Below are 20,612 nucleotides of genomic sequence, written 5' to 3'. Positions count from 1 at the left end.
GTTTGAGATCTTTGCAGACAATTTATTTGACAGACAAGGCAGGAAAGTGTGTAAAAGTAAAGAATATAACCTTTTTTTTTTTTTTTTTTTTCATTCTGACTAACAAATATACTCCTTTGATTTTCCTTACAGAATAAAACAAACTACCACTAATGAGTAGGAACAGATACATTTAGACACTTCCTGAAGTTTGGAAATGAAATGTAAATTATTTTGTGCTCTATGTGAAGTGATGGAGCCAACCTACGACAGTGTGACTGCACTCGCACAGGAGCTTTACGTTAAATTCCATGTTCATTTTTATGTAGGGTCTCAAAGTTGAATAAAATAGAAATCTGTATTATTTAAAATGCCTGAGTTATATGTATATGTATGTATGTCAGCATTATGAACGAAAATTTGTTATAGATTTAGAAAAGACAAGAGATGATTAATTGGGTTAGCATGGGGTTTTCAAAATGATTACTTAAACGCAACCCCCATTATTTATTTATTTTGGGCCTTGTGCGTCACTTCCGTTGGCCTGGGGATTTGGCGTACTGGATGGTGTCCAGAGCAGCCCCTATGTCGAAGTTCTTGGTGTGGAGCAGCCTGGTCAGCCAACCACCTTCATCTGTGAAGCCCATGGAGAGCATCTGGGACAGAGACTCCACCAGCCGAGGGTCAGCGTCTGAAAAAGGACGTTTCGAGGACTGATTAGTTTGGGAGTAGGATGGGTGTGTGGTGCTGGGGGAAAAAACTAGGTGTACCAAAACTGGAAACTGGCACATGATATCATTACTACTTATTATGGTATGTGGTTTAGTGGAAGCTTGTTTTTCACTGCTGGCTAGCGCTTATTAATCTCTGCCAGAATTGTCCAGTACAGCTTTCTGCATTTACCTTGAGGCAGGTGTGGATAGAGGGCAGCCTCACGTAGACCACTGGGGCCTGGGTTAAGGGTGGAGCTGTGGCTGAGTGGAGCCGGGTTCTCGTTTGCTCCATCCACCTCCATCCTCAGCGACTGGAGCTCGCCTGTGGACGGGTCCACCTCCTTTGAGCTCAGGTGGGTCCACTCTTCATCGTTATTTTGGTCTTTCTGATCCTGCAAGACCGTCCATTTTGAGAGTTTATTTTCACGATCGAGTCATCCAACCATTAACGTGACAGCTTTTTACAAGAACGTTGGATATAACGGCACGGTTGGTTGTCGTATCTTATTTAGTTACCTTCGGTCCCCCATTGGTACTCCCTACACTGCTTGGACCTCCATCTGCACCCTTGGAAAGGCCTCCAGGGCTACCATCGCTCCGGCCACTAGGAGGTCCACTCGATGCAGAAGGAGATGGTGTCACTTTGGCCTTCTTGCCCTCGTGCTCTACATCAATGTCCACGTCGATACCTGTGGAATGGCTGATTTGTTTAAGCAAATACATTTTCGCTATTTGTTAAAGCACGTAATCCATACAATAACGTCTTGCGTCGACATTTGGTTGTATAATATGGTGTCTAGCAAGGTACCTACCAAGGGGGCTGAGCAAGGCAGCCACACCCTCTCCAATGTTCTTCAGGTACTCCATATTGGCCTGAGCAGATGAGGTGCCTGTGGGGGGAGGAAATGTGTTTCAGGTACAACTGCATGCGGGATGTCAAAGAAAAAGTACAGCAGCTAGTTTATCATGTGGTATTTGAGTACAGATTGATGTATGGTACTGTGCAAGGTTACCATTTTGAGCTTGGCCTTCCTGCGAGTTAGCCTGCTGGGAGCCTGGCTGGCATCCAGATGGTCCGGCCTGGGCCTGGTTCTGAGCCGGAGCCTGGTTTTGAGCCTGGGCCTGGTTTTGAGCCTGGTTCTGAGCCTGGGCCCACATGCAGTGCCTCATCTTGCGCCAAAATTTGCCACGAGGAAACCACTGAGTAAAGAAATTATTTATTTATTTATTTATTTTAAAGACACTTAAACTAAGCTTAAAACATTAAGTAAACCATAATTGACTTAGACCATAACAACTCGAAACAAAAAACTGTGGACCGTTTCCTGGCTGGAGCTCACCTCGTGCATATTGGCCATGGGGTGAAAAATGGGCAGGAGAGCATGTTCCTTGTGGAGGCCCTTGGCCTGGCAGGTGCAGCACAGGTCATAATCAGGGCACGTGGTGCACTTGAATCGGGTCCCAACCACTTGTCCCTCACAACCATCACAAGTCACACCGGGGTGAACCATGGGTTGGTGGTGAAAAGGTGGACCCATATGGTGTGGACCCATATGAGGGTGTCCTGGAGGACCCATGTGATGTGGTGCTGGAGCAGTGTGGAAGGGGAACCCTTGATCATTATGATGTGGGAAGTCACGCTTGTGCTCCTTTTTTTCTGAAAGTATAAGATACAAAAGAACAATCTTAGTACTTGGTTAAAGACCCTGTCGGCTCCCGAGATACTTAACTTCCATTACGCTGAACGATGATGCGGTATTTTTCCCCCCCAAACAGGAAGTTCACACGTAAAACCACAGTCTATACGTCGCCGTGTATCTGACATACAGCTTCAGGATATCCGATCGCCGTAATATCTGAACGCGCGTGTAATCTTACCCTTGATGAAAATGCGGAAGGTATCGTCCTTCACCATAGTCAGTCCCATCATGAGCTCGTCATCAGTAGAGAAAGCAATCATGTCTCCATCCTCATCTACAAACAAGACAGACGGAGAACACTCAGAGCCTGGCTTTGTAATGGCAACGATTCTGTGTTTTGTACCAACATATTTATACAGAACGACTGCTTTCAGTATTAATACGGTGTTCGACTATCCTTCAGTTTGAACTCTATAAAAAAGTACATCTCCTCCATTTTCTGTAATCAAACCGCTACGTCAGGTTCTAACTACATTCAACACCGAAAAGTCTGGCGTGTTGAGCTGAATTCTTCACTATTCATTAACCAGAGACCTAGAAACATGCTCGGATAGATGACGACAAGTATTATTTATATAGTTTGGTTTTTATCCCTTAAGCTGGAGTTAAGCACACGGGTAATGCTGGGGAAGTATGCTGGAGAACAAGCCCGGGCACCATTTTTGTGCCACGCTCAGATTACAAAATTGGATGATGGTGTAATCATAAAAACAATAAAAATCAGTATAACTTAACTACATGAGGCAGAATTTTAAATAAATAATAATAATAATAATAAAAAGTTACTCTGCTGTTAATGTCCTAGTTTATACTGAAATAATGAGTACTCTCTGTACCTTTCCTTGACTTTGGGGTGGTACACCTTTCCATGTGAAAGGTGCATATTACATTACAGGTACTATTTTTTTTTTTCCTTCTTCTGAGAGTGAAACATTTATTGGTTTAGTTAATGAGCTCAAGATGCCATGGAGAAAGAGATATGCTGTTGAACCCTTCAACAAGACATGGCATGGAATAATTACAGCCTAATAACTATAGCCTAATAAACATTAGGATGTGCAAAAGTATTGGCACTGGCCATTAATATTACAGGCGTGTTTCTTCTCCATTCTGAGCTCCATAGAATAAAACTTACCTCTGTAGTACATCTGGAAGGCGACATTGCGGAGGTTCGCGAAAACATCCACCACCTTACGACTCAAGTACTCGAAACTTGTCGAGACGTCCTGATCGACTGCGAAGCGACGGATCTCCTTATGACAGTCCTCTTTCCCGAGGAGGTAAGCCTTCACGGTCACCGACATGTTGGCGTCTTCTTCGGTTATTAGTTAGAAATTCGGGCTCTGGCGTGTGTTGCGCAGCAGAAATTGCGTCCTTAGTAATAAACAAGAGAAGAAGTGGGGGAGGGCGCGGAAAGGAAAAAAAAAAAAACCAACCCCAAACACGGATCAGCTGACTTCCTTGAGCACTGGGTACAATTCCGCTGTGTTACCTTCTAGAATATTTATACAACTGAGCAGCCAATGGGAACGTCGGGAAGAGCGAAGGGGCGTGGTCAAGTGCGTCTGGCCTTATGATGAATCTGACTTGAGGTACACTGCGCATGCTCCGAGATGCAACAACAATAACATGAGGGTGGGGCCCAGTAAAAGGGGAGATGAGAAGGCCGAGGAATGACACAGCATTTTTTTTCCCAATAGGGGAATTCCCATGGCTATTATCACAGTACGTCTCTGTAAACACTGTAATCGTGTGTTATTATGTAGAAACCAAGTGGTAGAACCTTCTAGAACAAATACTTAGTCGTCCACAATGATCTTTAGATTTACTGGGGGGGGGGAATAATTAAAGGGAACCTTTTGCTTTATTCACATTCATGTAAAAAAAAAAATAAAAAAAAAAAAACAATCAGAATGGTCAAGAGTATGTGTAATGGTTCTTCACTGCGGTTAAATACACACTACCTGCCAAAAGTTTGGAGACACTTGACTGAAATGTTTCTCATGATCTTGAGCTGAAGGTGTACGAGTAAATGTTTGAAATCAATGTTGTAGACAAAAAAAATATCACCGTGATGACGTATTCATTTCTTTCATTAGGAAACTAACGTTTTATTTACAAAACTCTGAGCGGAATATTCCGATAAGTGTCCGGCGTAGGTGGGAACTCCTCGAATACTGTTTAAAAAGCATCTCGGGGCGATTCCTCGAGAGATCGGTTGAGAAAATGCAGAGAATACGTTTCTGGGTGTTCTTAATGTACCTATTTTGGGACCATGGCTGTGTTCAGACATGATGATTGGCAGGTGTGTGTTGTACTCGTTAAGGTTTCAGATTTCACATCAGTCCCCAGTGCCATCTGAGATGTTTTACACAAGTATACATAAATGCATGTACGATTATCGGAAACACGTGCAGGAAAGGTGGACAAAATAAACCGCCATGTGAAGAACTTTATTCATTCATTTATCTTTGAGTTATCCTTTTGAATTTTCCCTATGGGGGTGGGGTCAATACTCAAAATCAGTGCTTACTACTTGGTCTGATCTTAACTGCTTTATCCTGGTCAGGGTTCTGGTGAATCTATCCTGGGAACAGTAGGCACGAGGCCACACTGAGACAGTCATTCACACACGGGGGTAATTCATTCACAGTCGGTCCACCGACCAACACGTTTTTTGTTTTTTTTTGGATGGTGGGGGAAAAAGTAGAGAACCAGAAGGAAACCCACATGGAGACAGCGAGAACATGCGAAACTGTTCACAGACCCAAGTAACCTAAGCTTAGGGTTGAACCATGGACTTTGGAGCTGTGAGCCGGCATTACTACCCCGCTGTTGCTCCCAAAAAGAGCTAAACTAGATGATTTAAAAGGGCAGCTACTTCCAGAGTTTTATGATGTGAAAATATTATCCCAAGGCTTCGACTGGCATTAAAAGTATGCTTTTTTTTATTCTATGAACTTTAATGTTGCTTGTAATTGTTCTAGAATGGGTGCGATTTAATGCCATAGTCCATTCTGATGCAATCATGACCTCTGAGGAGAAATACTGCTCTATTTGTTTATCCATTAGTTAAACATATCCAGATACAACCCCCTGCTCTATAACTCACTTATTTTGTGTAGTTGTGTGTGGGTGTACTTATTGTATTTGCAGCTAACTGATACTTTTGAAGTGCTGTGTCATGCTGAGTGAAAATATATTTTTTTTTGTCTCACAGCTTAGAGCCGCAGTCACGTTGCTGGATCACTTTCATCAAGTTGTTCTATTGCTGCTTTATCCTTGTTGGCCTGAATAAGCCGGTCAGTTGATGATGAGATTTAGAAGCTGTAATCTAGGTTGGGGACTCCAGGTTTACAGAAAATTTTCACTGAAATCACTGTAGACATTATTGTATAGATAGATTTGGATACAGCCACTCCGTAAACCCTAAATGTCTCCAAAACATAATATCTCAGATGGTAGAGCAAATGTATTTTGGGACACTTTCCCTGAAGTTGATCTGACTACTACAATACATTTTACTAGGATACTGTTCTACTGGATAACTAAAGATAACAGCAGTGTAGGTCAGGACAATTTGGAAACGCCAGTCAGCCTACAACGCTGGGGGACTATGGGAGGAAACCGGAGTACCCAGAGGGAACCCCCGAAGTACAGGGAGAAGACGCGAGCTCCGCGCACGCAGGGTGAGGGCGGAGTCGGGATTCGAACCCCCAAACCCAGAAGTGCGAAGCCACTGTGCCCCCCATTAGAGAGTTTATGATGTGTAACGTATGATGAGAGGCCCACCGCCCAACACTTTTCAGTTTTTCCTTTCACCTGATGGTGGCAGCAGACTTTCTCTGACTACAGTACACCTGCAAATTAATTTACAGAATAGTATTCAGTCATGGCTAGAGAACAAAAGTGCAAAGTTAACAGGGAGAAGGAACCATTTCAAAAGAGCTGCAAACCATTAAGCAAACCTGTCATGAAGTCTCGAAACAGTCCTTAAATAAAGTGAATCGGTATTGTATTCAAAATGACAATTTAATGTGTATATATTGCTGTTATTCCTAGATCTTTCACCTGATTTGGATGTAAATTTAACAATGAAAGTCTGCACTTTGAGCTCATATTCATTATGATCCATCTCTCACTGGAGCTCAGGTATTTTTGATGAGATGAAAGTTTGGACACCCCTGACCAAACTCAACACCAAACGTTGATGGTAAAATCGCGATATTCCCTAATGTCACCACGGTCATCTTTTACATCACTTGCTATCAATGTCTGCCCATTTATTTCAATGTTTTGACTCAGGTTTGCAAATTTCATTCTCCCTATCATGTTCTATCGCGTGAGGGTATATTCATTTACTTGAATGCCAAATAATTCGTTATTTGGAATTTAATTAATTCACAAATCTGATATAAGGACCATCCTTACCGATATCCCTGCTGAAAAAACAACAACAATGGAAACCTTCATATAATTTGTAATGGTTTTAATGGTTATAATGGGAATTGTATTGGTCCCTGTGGGTCTCTACTGGTAATTTGGTGGCATGTTATGACTAGCCTAGTGGATACCAGGATCAATAATAATAATAATTAAGGATCAATAATGGTAATGGTTTTAATGGTTTGTAATGGTATTTGTAGTGGAAACCATTAGAATTTCTGTGGATGCGTTCTACAGCTTTGTGTGTGTGTGTGTGTGTGTGTGTCGGTCGTTATATAACGCACAATGCGAAAGAAAATGACGTCGATTTAAAATGATCAAACGATTACGGGCCAAATTTGTTTCCGGATGTTAAATGTTTAAAGATTTGTGTTGCTACAGGTATCTGTACATACTCTCTGAGAAAGGTCAGAACGTTGTCATCGTTGTCGCGTGATCGTGACGTAAGCCGTTATCAAACCAGTTACTGTACGATCACCTGACTCTGACTCACGCATGTCACGTGGTTCCCCGTCATCACGTGGCCAGGGCAAACAGCATCTCGAAAGCGCGCGAGGTTTCTAGAACAGCCAGGATTTAAACGCCATTTTCCTGTATAATGTTTTATCTCCTCTAAACACACCTCTACAGAAACAAACACACGACCATTCTCAGACCGGAATTAGTAGAGTGTATTTAAAATAAAAGCTGCTTTACTGAAAGTGTTTGGAAATGTCATAATAATTGTAAAATTATTGTTTATGTACTAAAACAACGACTAGGGAACATATTGTCTTTCCACTTGGATTATAGTTTTATCAGCAGTAGATAAGTGTCTGTGATAAGATAAATGTGTGAGAAAAATGGGTTTCCCTGGTCTTTGTTTTAGTACATTAATCCCTTGACATCCTCATTAAGAAAAGAGCAATGGAAAATGTAAATTATTCTTTGCATATTTTTAATTTGATTGGAGCAATAATAATAACAACAACAATTAATGTGTTGGGTTTGGGTTTTTTTTAAGAGACTGAACAGATTTTTTTTTCCAAAGTGTGTAGGCCTCTATCAAACGGTTGAGAAGTCACTTCATGGTATAAGTCATTGCACTGCTGATTATCATTAAAACGAACGAACCGGCATTACAGCTTGAATATTTTCTTTGGCATGATATCGACTTATCACGTTGAAAATGTGACACGTGGTGCCAGTCGTCCTCCAAGGATGGCAAGCTGAAAACGCCCATGAAGAGTCGCAACGCCAGGAAATCTTCAATCTCTTCAGCGCTAGTCTTGATTGGATCCCGAAGCTCCTGAGCTGAGTACAGATAGGTATGTTGAGCAGTATGTTCGATCTTGTCAGTGAAGAATGTTTTGACGTACTGGAAGGGTGTCTTTACAGCATCAGGGGGTTCAAACCTTGAATCAGAAACCTGGAACACCTGTGTCTTCATAGTAGGCTCAGGGGTGTCCAGTGGCTCTGGTTTTTAAGGTATTTCCCCCCCTTTTCTCCTCTTCTTATGGGGCTGTGGTTTGGAAGATGAGCTTGTTGAAGCATTCTCCACCTCCTCCTCCTACTCCATGGATTCAAAAGAAGTGATTTTCCCTTTTTTTCTCTTCCTACAGGGCGGTGGTTTAGAAGATGACCTCCTCCTCATCCGTGGATTCAAAAGAAGTGTTCCCAGTCTCTTCTGCTTGTGTGAGCTGATAATCAGGATCCTCTCTTTGGTCATCACTCAGATCAGCATCAGAGTCTTGAGGATTTTCTGGTATAAGGGCCAGGAAATGCATGGCCTTACACCGTAAAACGTCTTAGCGTCCATCTACTGTATTGTTTTGTAAAACAGAAAGGGGAAAAATTCTACATTACAAACCAAGTACTGTTTTAATGCTAATAATATGTTAGTATACCATCATATATCAGTTTGTTTCCATGGAATTTGTAGTATAACCAGTACTAGTATTAGATTGTTTATTGTTGTATCAAGTTACATAATTCTGTCCAGTAAGACCTCTGAAAATCTAATATGTCAACAACAACAAAAAAAAGCTTACCTCCTAACCCAGAGGCAGATGTCTTGTGGCTAGCTTCCTGTAAGGAGGCCAACTGAAAAGGCATTCTATAAACTACTTGTCTGAAATGATATATGCTTTAGGAAACCCCTATACTTTTTTAAATAGGTTACTTTACAGGTACAGGTACTTTTAGGTTACATCACTATGCTACAAGAAATCCAAAGAACAAGTAGCCAGTAGATGGCGCCATTTCTTAAGAATATCTGGTCATAGTTCATTAAGGCCCACTTTAGGAAAGAAATGTACATGTACTGTTTTGTTCCTCGAGGAAGAACCTTCAAAGGTACAACAGTGCTGCATTTCACAACATGCTGCACCATGTATAACTGTGTATGTGAGAAATGACCCTGCTGAAATAACAAACAATAGAATAGAAACCATCACAGAAATTCCAGTGGTTTCCATGAAAAATACCATTACAAACCATCAGCTAACCATTAATGGTATCCACTAAACATAACATTATACAAATAGAAGGCAACCAATTAGAAGTACAGACCCAGGGAGCATTGGGCACAAGGTGGGATACACCTTAGATGGGGTGCCAATCCATCGCAGGGCACAATTACACACCCATTCACACACTACAGACACTTCGGACATGCCAATCAGTCTACCGTGCATGTCTTTGGACTGGGGGAGGAAACCGGAGTACCCCGAGGAAACCCCCGCAGCACCGGGAGAACATGCAAACTCCGTACATACATGGCAGCGGCAGGAATCGAACCCCCGACCCTGGAGGTGTGAGGCGAACGTGCCATTAAACCACTAAGCCACCGTGCCATTAAAACCAATACAATTCCCATTATAACCATTAAAACCATTACAAATTCTTTGAGGGTTTCTATTGTTGTTGTTGTTTTTCAGCAGACTAATTATTTTGAATACTTTGAATCCTTAGGGTTCAATTACAAACCTTCTTGCCTCAATCTGCAAACTAAAGAGCCAAAAGATGTATCAAAGGATGTATGCGCTTCGGTTCCTTTTGTTCCGCATGAAAGTGTCATGATCCCCAAACCTCATCCATGAGTAGCCGTGCTCTACACATTTTACTTTGCCTCTCTCCCTAAAACACCCACACTGAGTTAAGAAGGTTTAACTTAATTAGCTGTGATTAGCTGAATCAAGCACATTAGAGCAGAGAAAAATAAAATAACTGTGCAAGGATTAGAAAACTACTGCAGAACCTGAGGTGATTCATCTCATCGGTTTATTACCAGTAGATGTCTAGTAGAGCAGGGAGAAAGTCAGTGAACTGTGTGCATGGCGTTTGCATGTTCTCCCCGTGCTTTAGGGGGTTTCCTCCCCCAGTCCAAAGACGTGAGTTGTACGCTGACTGGCATTTCCAAATTGTCCATAGTGTGTGAGTGTGTTGTGCCCTGCGATGGGTTGGCACCCCGTCCAGGGTGTCCCCCAACCTTGTGTCCTGAGTCCCCTGGGATACGCTGAGTAGGATTAGTGGTACAGAAATCGTATTCCTCCTGCAAACAGCACACAAAGTCTCTAGTGGTCTCCCGTCTCCATTTTTAATCCAGAAAGGGGGAGAAACTCTTTTCTGTAAACTCTCGACGTTTGCTCACATCCAAATGTTTTTGTATAGACGTGAACAATGACGCGTCTTGACAGCTTGTCAATCAAATGCGTTCCTTCTGAATAAGGCTTTAGCTTGATTGTGTTCTTAAAGCCTGATCGACACGATATAGCCAAAAGTATGTGGACACCTCACCTTCATACCCATATGTTGGCTTTTCCCAAACTGTTGCCACAAAGGTGGAAGCATACAATTGTTTAAAATGGTTATTATTTTATATATTTAAATAATGACGATAATATCTAACTAGATGAATAGTGTTAAAAATAGGGGGTCTGTGGAATTATTTTATTTATTTATTTTTAATAGTTAAAGGAATCCCTGGCTGTTTGAGAACCCATGGTGTAGTATAGCAAATGACAATTCTCACATACTATAATGAATCGTATTTATTATATACTGTTTAAAATCGTGCACCATACAGCATAGCCTAGAGTTTTGTCTGGTGGAATACATCCCATGATTCTTGTAGAATAATGAGACATAATCAGGGTGTAGAAGACGGCTAATTTGTTACTGGTGTTGCTATTGACCATCGCACATGCAGCTGAATGAGTGCATTTGTAGATCTGGATGCTGAGTGGGCAGCTGCATGCGCTCCGACCGGATGGAGGAGCAGCTGCGCCGCAGAGCCATTGCGCCCTCATTGGCTCTGTCCCAAACCGCATACTGCCCCGCTAAATAGTGTGTCAGAATAACACTGCACAAATCAGTTCTCATAGTTCTCACTGCTAGTGTGCAGTTCTGACATTACTATTACTGCTAGAGTGCAGCGCTAGGGTTCCTTCAAGGGGGTTCTTCAAGGGCTCTTTGGATAATTAAGTATTCTTCGAGTCGTAAAAAGGGTTTTACTTTGTTAAAGAAAGAACGTACGCTGTGGTACGGTTCTACAAAGAAACTTTAAGGCTTCCCTCAAGCCCGGTCCTGTGGAGAACCCCCCTGAACATATGAGCATTTTCTCACTTCACCCACTTCAGTTCACGTTAGCTGACGGAGGGTTCTGCAGGACCAGGGTTGGGATCCTCTAATCTGTAAAAACCTGTAGCCAGGAACCAGGTTTGGGAACCTCTAATCTGTAACCAGGAACTAGGGTTGAGACCCTGTAACCTGTAACCAGTAACCAGGGTTGGAGTCCTGTAATCTGTGACTAGGGACTAGGGTTGGGATCTTCTAATCTGTAACCAGAGACCAGGGTTGGGAAGCTGTAATCTGTAACCAGGAACCAGGGTTGGGGTCCTCTAATCTGTAACCAGGAACCAGGGTTGGGGTCCTCTAATCTGTAACCAGGAACCAGGGTTGGGGTCCTCTAATCTGGAACCAGGAACCAGGGTTGGGGTCCTCTAATCTGGAACCAGGGTTGGGGTCCTCTAATCTGTAACCAGGAACCAGGGTTAGGGTCCTCTATTCTGTAACCAGGAACCAGGGTTGGGATCCTCTAATCTGGAACCAGGGTTGGGGTCCTCTAATCTGTAACCAGGAACCAGGGTTAGGGTCCTCTAATCTGTAACCAGGAACCAGGGTTGGGATCCTCTAATCTGTAACCAGGAACCAGGGTTGGGATCCTCTAATCTGTAACCAGGAACCAGGGTTGGGGTCCTCTAATCTGGAACCAGGGTTGGGGTCCTCTAATCTGTAACCAGGAACCAGGGTTAGGGTCCTCTAATCTGTAACCAGGAACCAGGGTTGGGGTCCTCTAATCTGTAACCAGGAACCAGGGTTGGGGTCCTCTAATCTGGAACCAGGAACCAGGGTTGGGAAGCTGTAATCTGTAACCAGGAACCAGGGTTGGGGTCCTCTAATCTGTAACCAGGAACCAGGGTTGGGATCCTCTAATCTGTAACCAGGAACCAGGGTTGGGGTCCTCTAATCTGTAACCAGGAACCAGGGTTGGGAAGCTGTAATCTGTAACCAGGAACCAGGGTTGGGAAGCTGTAATCTGTAACCAGGAACCAGGGTTGGGGTCCTCTAATCTGTAACCAGGAACCAGGTTTGGGAAGCTGTAATCTGTTATCAGGAACCAGGGTTGGGAAGCTGTAATCTGTAACCAGGAACCAGGGTTGGGGTCCTCTAATCTGTAACCAGGAACCAGGTTTGGGAAGCTGTAATCTGTTATCAGGAACCAGGGTTGGGATCCTCTAATCTGTAACCAGGAACCAGGGTCCGGATACTGGAACCAGGAACCAGGATTGGGAACCTTTAACATGTAACCCAGTGATCATTATTCTGTATAGTAGCATGTAATTTTTGACGTGACCATTCACTCAGACCTGTTCTCGCTCGCTCTCTCTCTCTCTCTCTCTCTCTCACACACACACACACACACACACCCCTCTGTGTGTGCGAGCGCCCCCTCCTCTCCTGTCTCACGTCTAACCTCCTCCTCCTCCTCCTGCTGCTCCGCTCTCCGCCGCCGCTACTCGCAGCCTGCGCTGAACGAGCGCGAGAGCAAACGGACTCCGCTGTGTCTCCGGTTCCCTCTGGTTCCTCTCAAGCCGAGCAGCACGCGCCGCTGAGCAGAGCCCCCCGCGCTCACATCGGACATGATACGGAGATGAGGCTCAGAAATGGCACCTTCCTGACAGTGTTAGTGTTTGGAGTGTGCGGACTCATATCGCTCTCCTGGTACACCGCGTTCAGCAATTCCAAAGGTAAGGCATCTCTCTCTCTCTCTCTCTCTCTCTCTCTCTCTCTCAGTGTGTGTGCGCGTGTGTGTGTGCGTGTGTGTGTGTGTGTGTGTTGAGATTGTAGCAGATTTAAAACGCACCACCTTGTGAAATGTATCGGTTCTGGCAGTGTTGCAGGTTCGACTCGGGACTGCACGGGAGCGCGTGGCCTCGGTGCCTTTGTCGCTTTTACGAGTTCTCTCACCAGACCTGCGTAAACATTGTGTTTTTCTTCCTTGATGAAAAGAGAAAGGCTGGGTAAGTTCATGACGGAGAAATACAGCCGGCGTGAAAGTAAATACGGCAGAGCTCAAACACCATTTGTTTACATTCTTACGCGCACAGAGGCGTAACTGCTGTTGGTCAACATCTGGACAGGGATCCATCAGGGATGCGTCTGCAGGTTGCCATGATAATGAGTCCTGCCTAGTGTCCATTTCCATTCTCGATACCGATACTCTGAAAAATATCGACCGGGAACATCTTCCAATCTCTAACCCCTAATGTACCAGTCTCTTGTTTGTAAGAAAGCTATCCATCCAGAACCTCACGTGTCCTGTGTTTACGTGCATGTAAACATAGCTGTGTTACATCCCATGTTATATCAGTTGACCGGGTCGGAAGAAAATCTGATCCGATACTTAACCAGAATTATTTTCAAGCCAGATGTGCTAGCTTGTCATTGTATGTGCGTCCTCCTGACCAAATCAAAAGGCAGCCTGTAGGCTGTGTCACATGGTACAGTAGGTACCCTCTCATCTACTCCTCCTGATCCGTTTATTATCCGTTCCTGCTCGGCGCGGCTGTTTACGCACGGCCACGTTTCACGTTTTATATAAAGATCGAGTCCAGTGCAGTGATCTTAAAGCACATCTTAAATGTCTTGTTCTTTATGGCCCTTCTAATAAATCTCTTCACCTGAAGTCTTCACTGACGCTCTTCAGGTCCTAAAAGCTCGACTGTTCGAGCAAATTGCTAATTAATTCGGACATTATCTGCAGTAATGCAACTAAATGGACCTCTCGTTCGTTCCTTATCTCTTTCGCATAAAAGGGCACCGTTTTATAGTTCACAAGGCTGAAATATAAGCAGCTGGATTAGTGTGTGTATGCACTGAGGACGGGAATAGTGGAGACCATGTCTGAGATTTTCCTGTCCGCGTAGCTGAGATGTTCCTGTCCACGTAGCTGAGCTCTTCCTGTCTGTGTGTCAGAGATCTTCCAGTCCTCATATCTGAGATCTTCCTGTCCTCATATCTGAGATCTTCCTGTCCTCACATCAGAGATCTTCCTGTCCTCACATCAGACATCTTCCTGTCCTCACATCAGAGATCTCCCTGTCCTCATATCTGAGATCTTCCTGTCCTCATATCTGAGATCTTCCTGTCCTCATATCAGAGATCTTCCAGTCCTCATATCTGAGATCTTCCAGTCCTCATATCTGAGATCTTCCTGTCCTCACATCAGAGATCTTCCTGTCCTCACATCAGAGATCTCCCTGTCCTCATATCTGAGATCTTCCTGTCCTCACATCAGAGATCTTCCTGTCCTCACATCAGAGATCTTCCTGTCCTCACATCAGAGATCTTCCTGTCCTCACATCAGAGATCTTCCTGTCCTCACATCAGAGATCTTCCTGTCCTCACATCAGAGATCTCCCTGTCCTCATATCTGAGATCTTCCTGTCCTCACATCAGAGATCTTCCTGTCCTCACATCTGAGATCTTCCTGTCCTCACATCTGAGATCTTCCTGTCCTCATATCTGAGATCTTCCTGTCCTCATATCTGAGATCTTCCTGTCCTCATATCTGAGATCTTCCTGTCCTCATATCAGAGATCTTCCTGTCCTCGTGGCTAGTGCTCAACTTTGGTGGCTTGGTGTTGATAGAATAACTCACGCGTTCTACACTACTAAACACTTCCCAGTATATTTAGATCATCTATACAGTATGTAGGTTGTCTGCTGGCAGCCTGTACAAAAATTGCTAATAAAAATTGTATTACGTTTCGACGTAGCGGTTTAGCACAGAGGAGGTATTTTTGCTCACCGCTACTCACACACACACACACACACACACACACACACACACACACACACGAGTCATCCTGTGCACTCGGAGCCAATATAAACCTGGATCAGCAATTCACCAACAATCTTGCATTTGTATAACTCTTGCCTCCTGGAATACGTTTATTTCCTGTTGCACCTGGATTGGCTAGTCCTTCCTCAACATGCTCCCCATATTGGACTCTTTTCCTGGTCCGGCTAGTTCCTCTGAAAGGGCGCTGCCTCACGACTTTTCAGTGACGTTCATTTTACATGGTTGTGTATTGTATGGTCACGCCTACGGTTCTGTGCGTCTGTTGTTATGCTTCACTCATCTTTCTACTTTTAAAAAAAAAAAAAAAAAAAAAAAAGCTCCAAGATCAATTTGGGACAGGACCAAACCAACCCTGCCATTTACAAATGGCATCAGATTCACGTCTGATCCACGTCATTCCACTAAGAGATTAATACGGGGGACGTTACGTCACTAATGTAAGCGATCTCGCGTACACGCGAGTGCCGTAGGTTTCATCTATACGGTGCTGTCACTGTACACGTGTATGCACGTACATGGGTTGTTGACGTACATGAACTTGTAAGAGATTCTGACATGAACCTGAGAGCCTGTGTTGATTTAATGGGACTCTATAACGTGAAGAAGTGTTCACAGCACAGCATGAGTGTGTGTGTGTGTGTGTGTGTGTGTTTTTTCTAATTCCAGCCTGAAGCTCTTTTCCTCATGCAGAAACAAGAGGAAATGTAGTCCCTGGTATTGCTGCTTTGGGAGAGAGCGAGAGAGAAGTTGACTGACCTCTTGTTCCTGGTTTTCCTCTGCTTTTCATCGTCTCATTTGCAAAAAGAAGAACAGGGCAGGGTTCGTACCGGCGTCCTGTCGGTGACTGAGATGACACAGATATTCTCTTGATGGAGTGTGTGTGTATATATAATGGTGAATCAGGTGCACTTTATATCTTTAGTTGCCCTCTTAACTTGGATACGAAAGGAGAAATGAATCTCGGGCGCTGTAAGGAAGGGATGGTGTGGTACTTTGTGGTCTTTTCGAGAAGCTTTTGTGGATATGCGTTGGACAGACTGGTTCGAGCTGATAAAAAGGCTACGATGATTCAAATAACCGCTCTCCGCGACCATGGTGACTAGGAAAGCATCTCAGAATGCATGCTGTTATGTCTTCTGAGATGCTTTTCAGCTCACCGCGGTTGTTTTTTTGTTTTTTCCTGCCCGCAAGAACTGCCTCTAACTGGGTGTTTTTTGTTTTCCATACCCGTAGTGTGTGTGTGAGTGTGTGAGAGAGAAAATCCCAGGAGATCAGCAGTTTGTGGAAAAACTCCGCTCCATCCGGGGAAAGAATCACATCCTGATTTTTGACGCGAAGGTGAACTCGACCTGTAAACGGTTAATGGTGTGCACTTATATCGCGCTTTTTTTTAACCTTAGGAGTTCCAAAGCGCTTTACACTGTGTCTCATTCACACACACTAACACACTCACACACATGGTAGCAGAGCTGCCATGCAAGGCGCTAGCTTGCCATCGGAAGCAACTTGGGGTCACGTGGAGTCACGTGGGCCGGGAATCGATCCTCCGACCCTACGATTAGTGGACAACCCGCTCTACTACCTGACCCACAGCAGCCCACACACACACACACACACACACACACACACACAGAGCAGACCAATACTGTATATGCAAAGGCAAGCTGTGTCGGAAGACTGATGTTATGGCGTGAATAGACTGTTCGTTTATGTCTGGAGACGTGTATAAGATGATATAATTAGAAGTGTGATACAGTCCAGCTCTGGAACGTCCAGACAGGTCGCTTAATCAGGACCTGAAAGCACGTCCGCTGATGACAGGAAGTGTGTGAGTCGTGTGTGTGTGTACGAGATTTAAAATTTTATCGGTCTCGTGTGCAAGCATACGGAGTACGACCTGCAGCGGAATGCTTTTTTTTTTCTACCGTCTGTGACATCAAAATAGAATTTACATAAAGATGTATATAATACGTATACGTTGTTGTTCCGTTGACGAACTGTATGAAAGGTTTAGAACGGTTTGGACGTCTTGCGATCAGCACAGTTGTTGTTTCAACAACTGACCACGATGGCGTCTTGGGCATTTTCTCTGATCCGAACAGACAGCAGAGATACAAGTAGTTAGGAAGAAGACGAAGTTATTAGTGTTTTCAGACAACGGCTTGAAAACTTGCCTGCCATCCATCCATCCATCCATCCATCCATAACGCTTATCCTACACAGGGTCAGGATCCTATCCCAGATAACTCGGGGCAGAGGACACCGTAGACAGAGTGCCAACCTATCACAGGGCACAATTGCACACTACAGACAATTTGGAAATGCCAATCAGCCTACAACAGTCTGTGGATTGGAGGAGGAAACCGGAGTACCCGGAGGAAACCCCCGAATTACAGGGAGGACATGCAAGCTCCGCGCACACTGTGGATCCGAACCCCCAACCTCGGAGGTTACAACCATTAGGCCTGAGGTTAGCACGCAGTTTTGCAGACCTGTGTGTATTTATTTATTTATTTGTTTGTTTGTTTGTTTGTTTGTTTGCATAGAGCAGCGACATGTCCAGAGGAGACACAACCATGGTGAAGCATTTTATACAGAAGTGTACCGTACATGCTCGTCTCTCTACGCACCCTTGCACGTTTACTACTAACGGCACGCAAACGTCAAGGCAACGTGAGCGCGTGTACGTTTTATACCGCGCTCATTACCTAAATAAAGCTTACTTGAACGAGCTTGGGTTTTCTTCTTTCTTGATGTCTTCTTCCAAGTGCGCCCTCGCACAGGAGCCCGCTGGTCACGTTAAAGCCTTGAACTGAACGCGGTCTTTGTTACAGTTCCAGACACATTTTTCCCCGAGATGCAATTTTGTGTACTTAGTCATTAACGTGGCCATGAAACCTTCAAACCTTCAAACTCGGCAGAGCTTGGCACGTGATCCGGGTTTCTACAATCATACAGCAACGTGTCGCTGAACTACAGAGTCGAGAACGTGAAATAGCATTTTAACGACATCTTTTATCATGTACCTTACATTATTTATTCTTCTAACTACAGATGCCTGAGCAAACTGCCGAGCTGTTGAAACGCTAAGGATCTTGCGCAAGGGTGCAACGATCCCTATGCGGTTTGAGCTTTGTCCTGCCAGTCACTCGGGGAGAATATTAACGGCTAAACTCCTGCCTCTGTACAGAGGTTAAACGCTGTGTAGATAGACTCGTGTGTAGACCAGGGTGTATTCCTGCCTTCTTCTGAGTGCTCCTGGATCAGGTTCCAGATCCACCGTGAGACCGACCAGGATCGAGTGCTTTATTCCGGTCAGGGTCAGAGTGGATCTGGAGCCTGTCACAGGAACATCGGGTACGAGGATGTAATAAATCCTTGACGGGACACCATCAGAACATATTTCTGTTTGTTAAACCTTCTGTGAACTTTTCTCCCCCGCGTAGTTATCCTCTTACTATTAGTTATAGCGTCTGTGCTGAATGAACTTCCGCCTGCAAAACGAAGAACGATACCGATTGACGAGATTTGAGCTGTTCTACTGGTTTCTTCACGCCAGTCGAACTTTGGCCGGACTGCTTCCGATCATACCAGTCATAATCGTAATCCATCCGTCCATCCATTTTCAGAATCTCCCGACACGTCATTTATTTATTTATTTATTTATTTATCTCCCGTCTTCTGATTTCGCAGATTTTTCCGTCTTATGAAACCAGACGTGTTGTTCCGAACATTGCCGTGTCATGCTCTGTTAATCAGTGGAGCTTTTTTAAACTAGTTGGCAGGGTGAAGTAGCAGTGGAGTGCACACAGATCGGTAGCTTACCTTATCTTACACCAACACACCACGCAACGTTCGTGTGTCGGGGGGTGGGGTGGGAAGAACCTCTGTGGAAAGTCGTTCTGTCATGAGGACGTTTCTAGCACTAGCATTTCCCAAGTAGTTCCTGCTGCAGTTAAAACTAAGCTGGCAGGGGGCGTTAAGATTAAATGCGCAGTGTTTCAAAATAAAATACAGCGGATCTTTTCAGTTGCGATGAGAAATCTCCGGGAGCCGACTGTGGGTAAAGTGGTTTTTAACAGAAAAAGAAAGAAAGAAAGAAAGAAAGAAAAAAAAGCACGCTTTCCTCTGTTTACCGGCTTTGCTTTTAAGACCTAATTGTTAAAGGCTTTCAGTTTCAGACGAGACTTTTAGTTTTGCTGAACCACCAAACAATCGGTACGTTTACTTGGACAAAAAATAATCCGATATGAACCCGATTAAGACGATACTCTGATTAAGAAACTCGCATGTAAACAGAGATTATTGACGACCTTAATCCCATTAAAGTCACACTCGAAGTAAACACAAATGGAATTAAGACGTGTGGAGTTTTCCTGTTTTAGTCGCATTATGGACGTGCGTTACAGACACGTACACGCCTTAATCACGCTCTTAACGTCGTGTGAGAGTTTTCACCGCATACACACACAGCAGCGCTCAACCGTTTGACGGCAAACGAGAGAGCACGGCTGCGTCCCAAACCGCGTACTTACCCGCTATATAGTAGGAGAAATACATGTATTTAGGCAAGTACGCGGTTTGGGACGCAGCCCACGGCTTCAAGCAGTCGTCTGTGTGCACGCACAGCACGACAAATAATTAACCGCACTTGAAGCGTTCGTAACATTAAAAATGAAACGCCTAAAACTGTATACGGTGCCATAACGAAGACCAACTGTATGTCGATACTTGAGATTCCGGAGGGAACGTCGGACGGCGTGGCGCGGGGCGTGGCGTAACGACGTGTGACGTTAATCCATCTATGTTCTATAACGTGTAAAACGTGATCATGGAAGGAATATTCTACAAGCGACTCATGTAAACACCTTAATCAGAATACTGTCTTATTCAGAATAAGGTCAGTAATTAGATTACCGCCGTAAATGTAAACAGTGTAGTCGGTGTTCCAGGAAACCCAGCTGCTTATTTATTTGCTGTGCATCCTCCACGGTCTCGTTTTCACGTGAACATACGGTATCATGGCAAAGTTTTCGTTTTGTAGAAGAAGCGGAATGATCGAGAGTGGCTTCGCTCTGTCAGGCGGCTTTTTGCGGCCGGGCTCTAAACCGAGCCGTAATAATGAACGTCTGATGAATTATACATGCGGGCGTCGTTGGTGACGGGACGTTCTCCTTTCATTAGTACTCCAGCTACGGGCAGAATCCAGCCGGTGGGTTCATCGTCCTTGACGTCGAGCTGTTTAAATGCAGATTTTTGACACGTTAGACTTGCTGACGTGACGGACTGGACCGCACAACGAGCGGTTTTAGACGACGAGGCTTCACGTGTCGGATTCACTCGATCCAGATTCCGTGTGTGTGTGAG

The 20,612-nt window shown here is 44.3% G+C and overlaps 2 protein-coding genes across 3 annotated transcripts in view; one reads left to right on the top strand and one right to left on the bottom strand.

Annotated features, from left to right (window-relative positions):
- Positions 1-8: 8 nt before the first annotated feature.
- Positions 9-3,876, bottom strand: sqstm1 (sequestosome 1). Its single transcript, XM_053630273.1, has 8 exons — positions 3,528-3,876; positions 2,571-2,666; positions 2,033-2,349; positions 1,706-1,892; positions 1,505-1,582; positions 1,209-1,381; positions 883-1,084; positions 9-670 (listed from the first exon to the last, which is right to left on the bottom strand). The coding sequence occupies exons 1-8, from the start codon at positions 3,694-3,696 to the stop codon at positions 510-512; spliced, it is 1,383 nt and encodes a 460-aa protein (XP_053486248.1). The 5' UTR covers positions 3,697-3,876; the 3' UTR covers positions 9-509.
- An 8,903-nt stretch (positions 3,877-12,779) lies between these two features.
- The window catches only part of mgat4b (alpha-1,3-mannosyl-glycoprotein 4-beta-N-acetylglucosaminyltransferase B), a 105,114-nt gene continuing 97,281 nt past the window's right edge, over positions 12,780-20,612 (top strand). For both annotated transcript variants that reach the window (XM_053630269.1, XM_053630267.1), the window contains exon 1: positions 12,780-13,128. In XM_053630269.1, the coding sequence (XP_053486244.1) occupies positions 13,032-13,128 (97 nt within the window). In that variant the 5' untranslated portion in view covers positions 12,780-13,031. The remainder of the gene's footprint in view (positions 13,129-20,612) is intronic.

The sequence above is a fragment of the Ictalurus furcatus genome, chromosome 8 (assembly GCF_023375685.1).
Source record: "Ictalurus furcatus strain D&B chromosome 8, Billie_1.0, whole genome shotgun sequence".
NCBI lineage: Eukaryota > Metazoa > Chordata > Actinopteri > Siluriformes > Ictaluridae > Ictalurus > Ictalurus furcatus.
Note: the sequence above shows the minus strand (reverse complement) of the source record. Positions and strands in the feature narration are given on the sequence as shown.

What these genes read in the sequence shown, in the direction of transcription:
- sqstm1 (XM_053630273.1), bottom strand. Translation starts at nt 3,696, where the DNA reads ATGTCGGTGACCGTGAAGGCTTACCTCCTCGGGAAAGAGGACTGTCAT. An exon ending in CTTCCGCATTTTCATCAAGG is followed by an intron (nt 2,350 to 2,570) that starts GTAAGATTACAC and finishes TTATACTTTCAG; the next exon opens with AAAAAAAGGAGCACAAGCGT. An exon ending in CTATCCACACCTGCCTCAAG is followed by an intron (nt 671 to 882) that starts GTAAATGCAGAA and finishes GTCCTTTTTCAG; the next exon opens with ACGCTGACCCTCGGCTGGTG.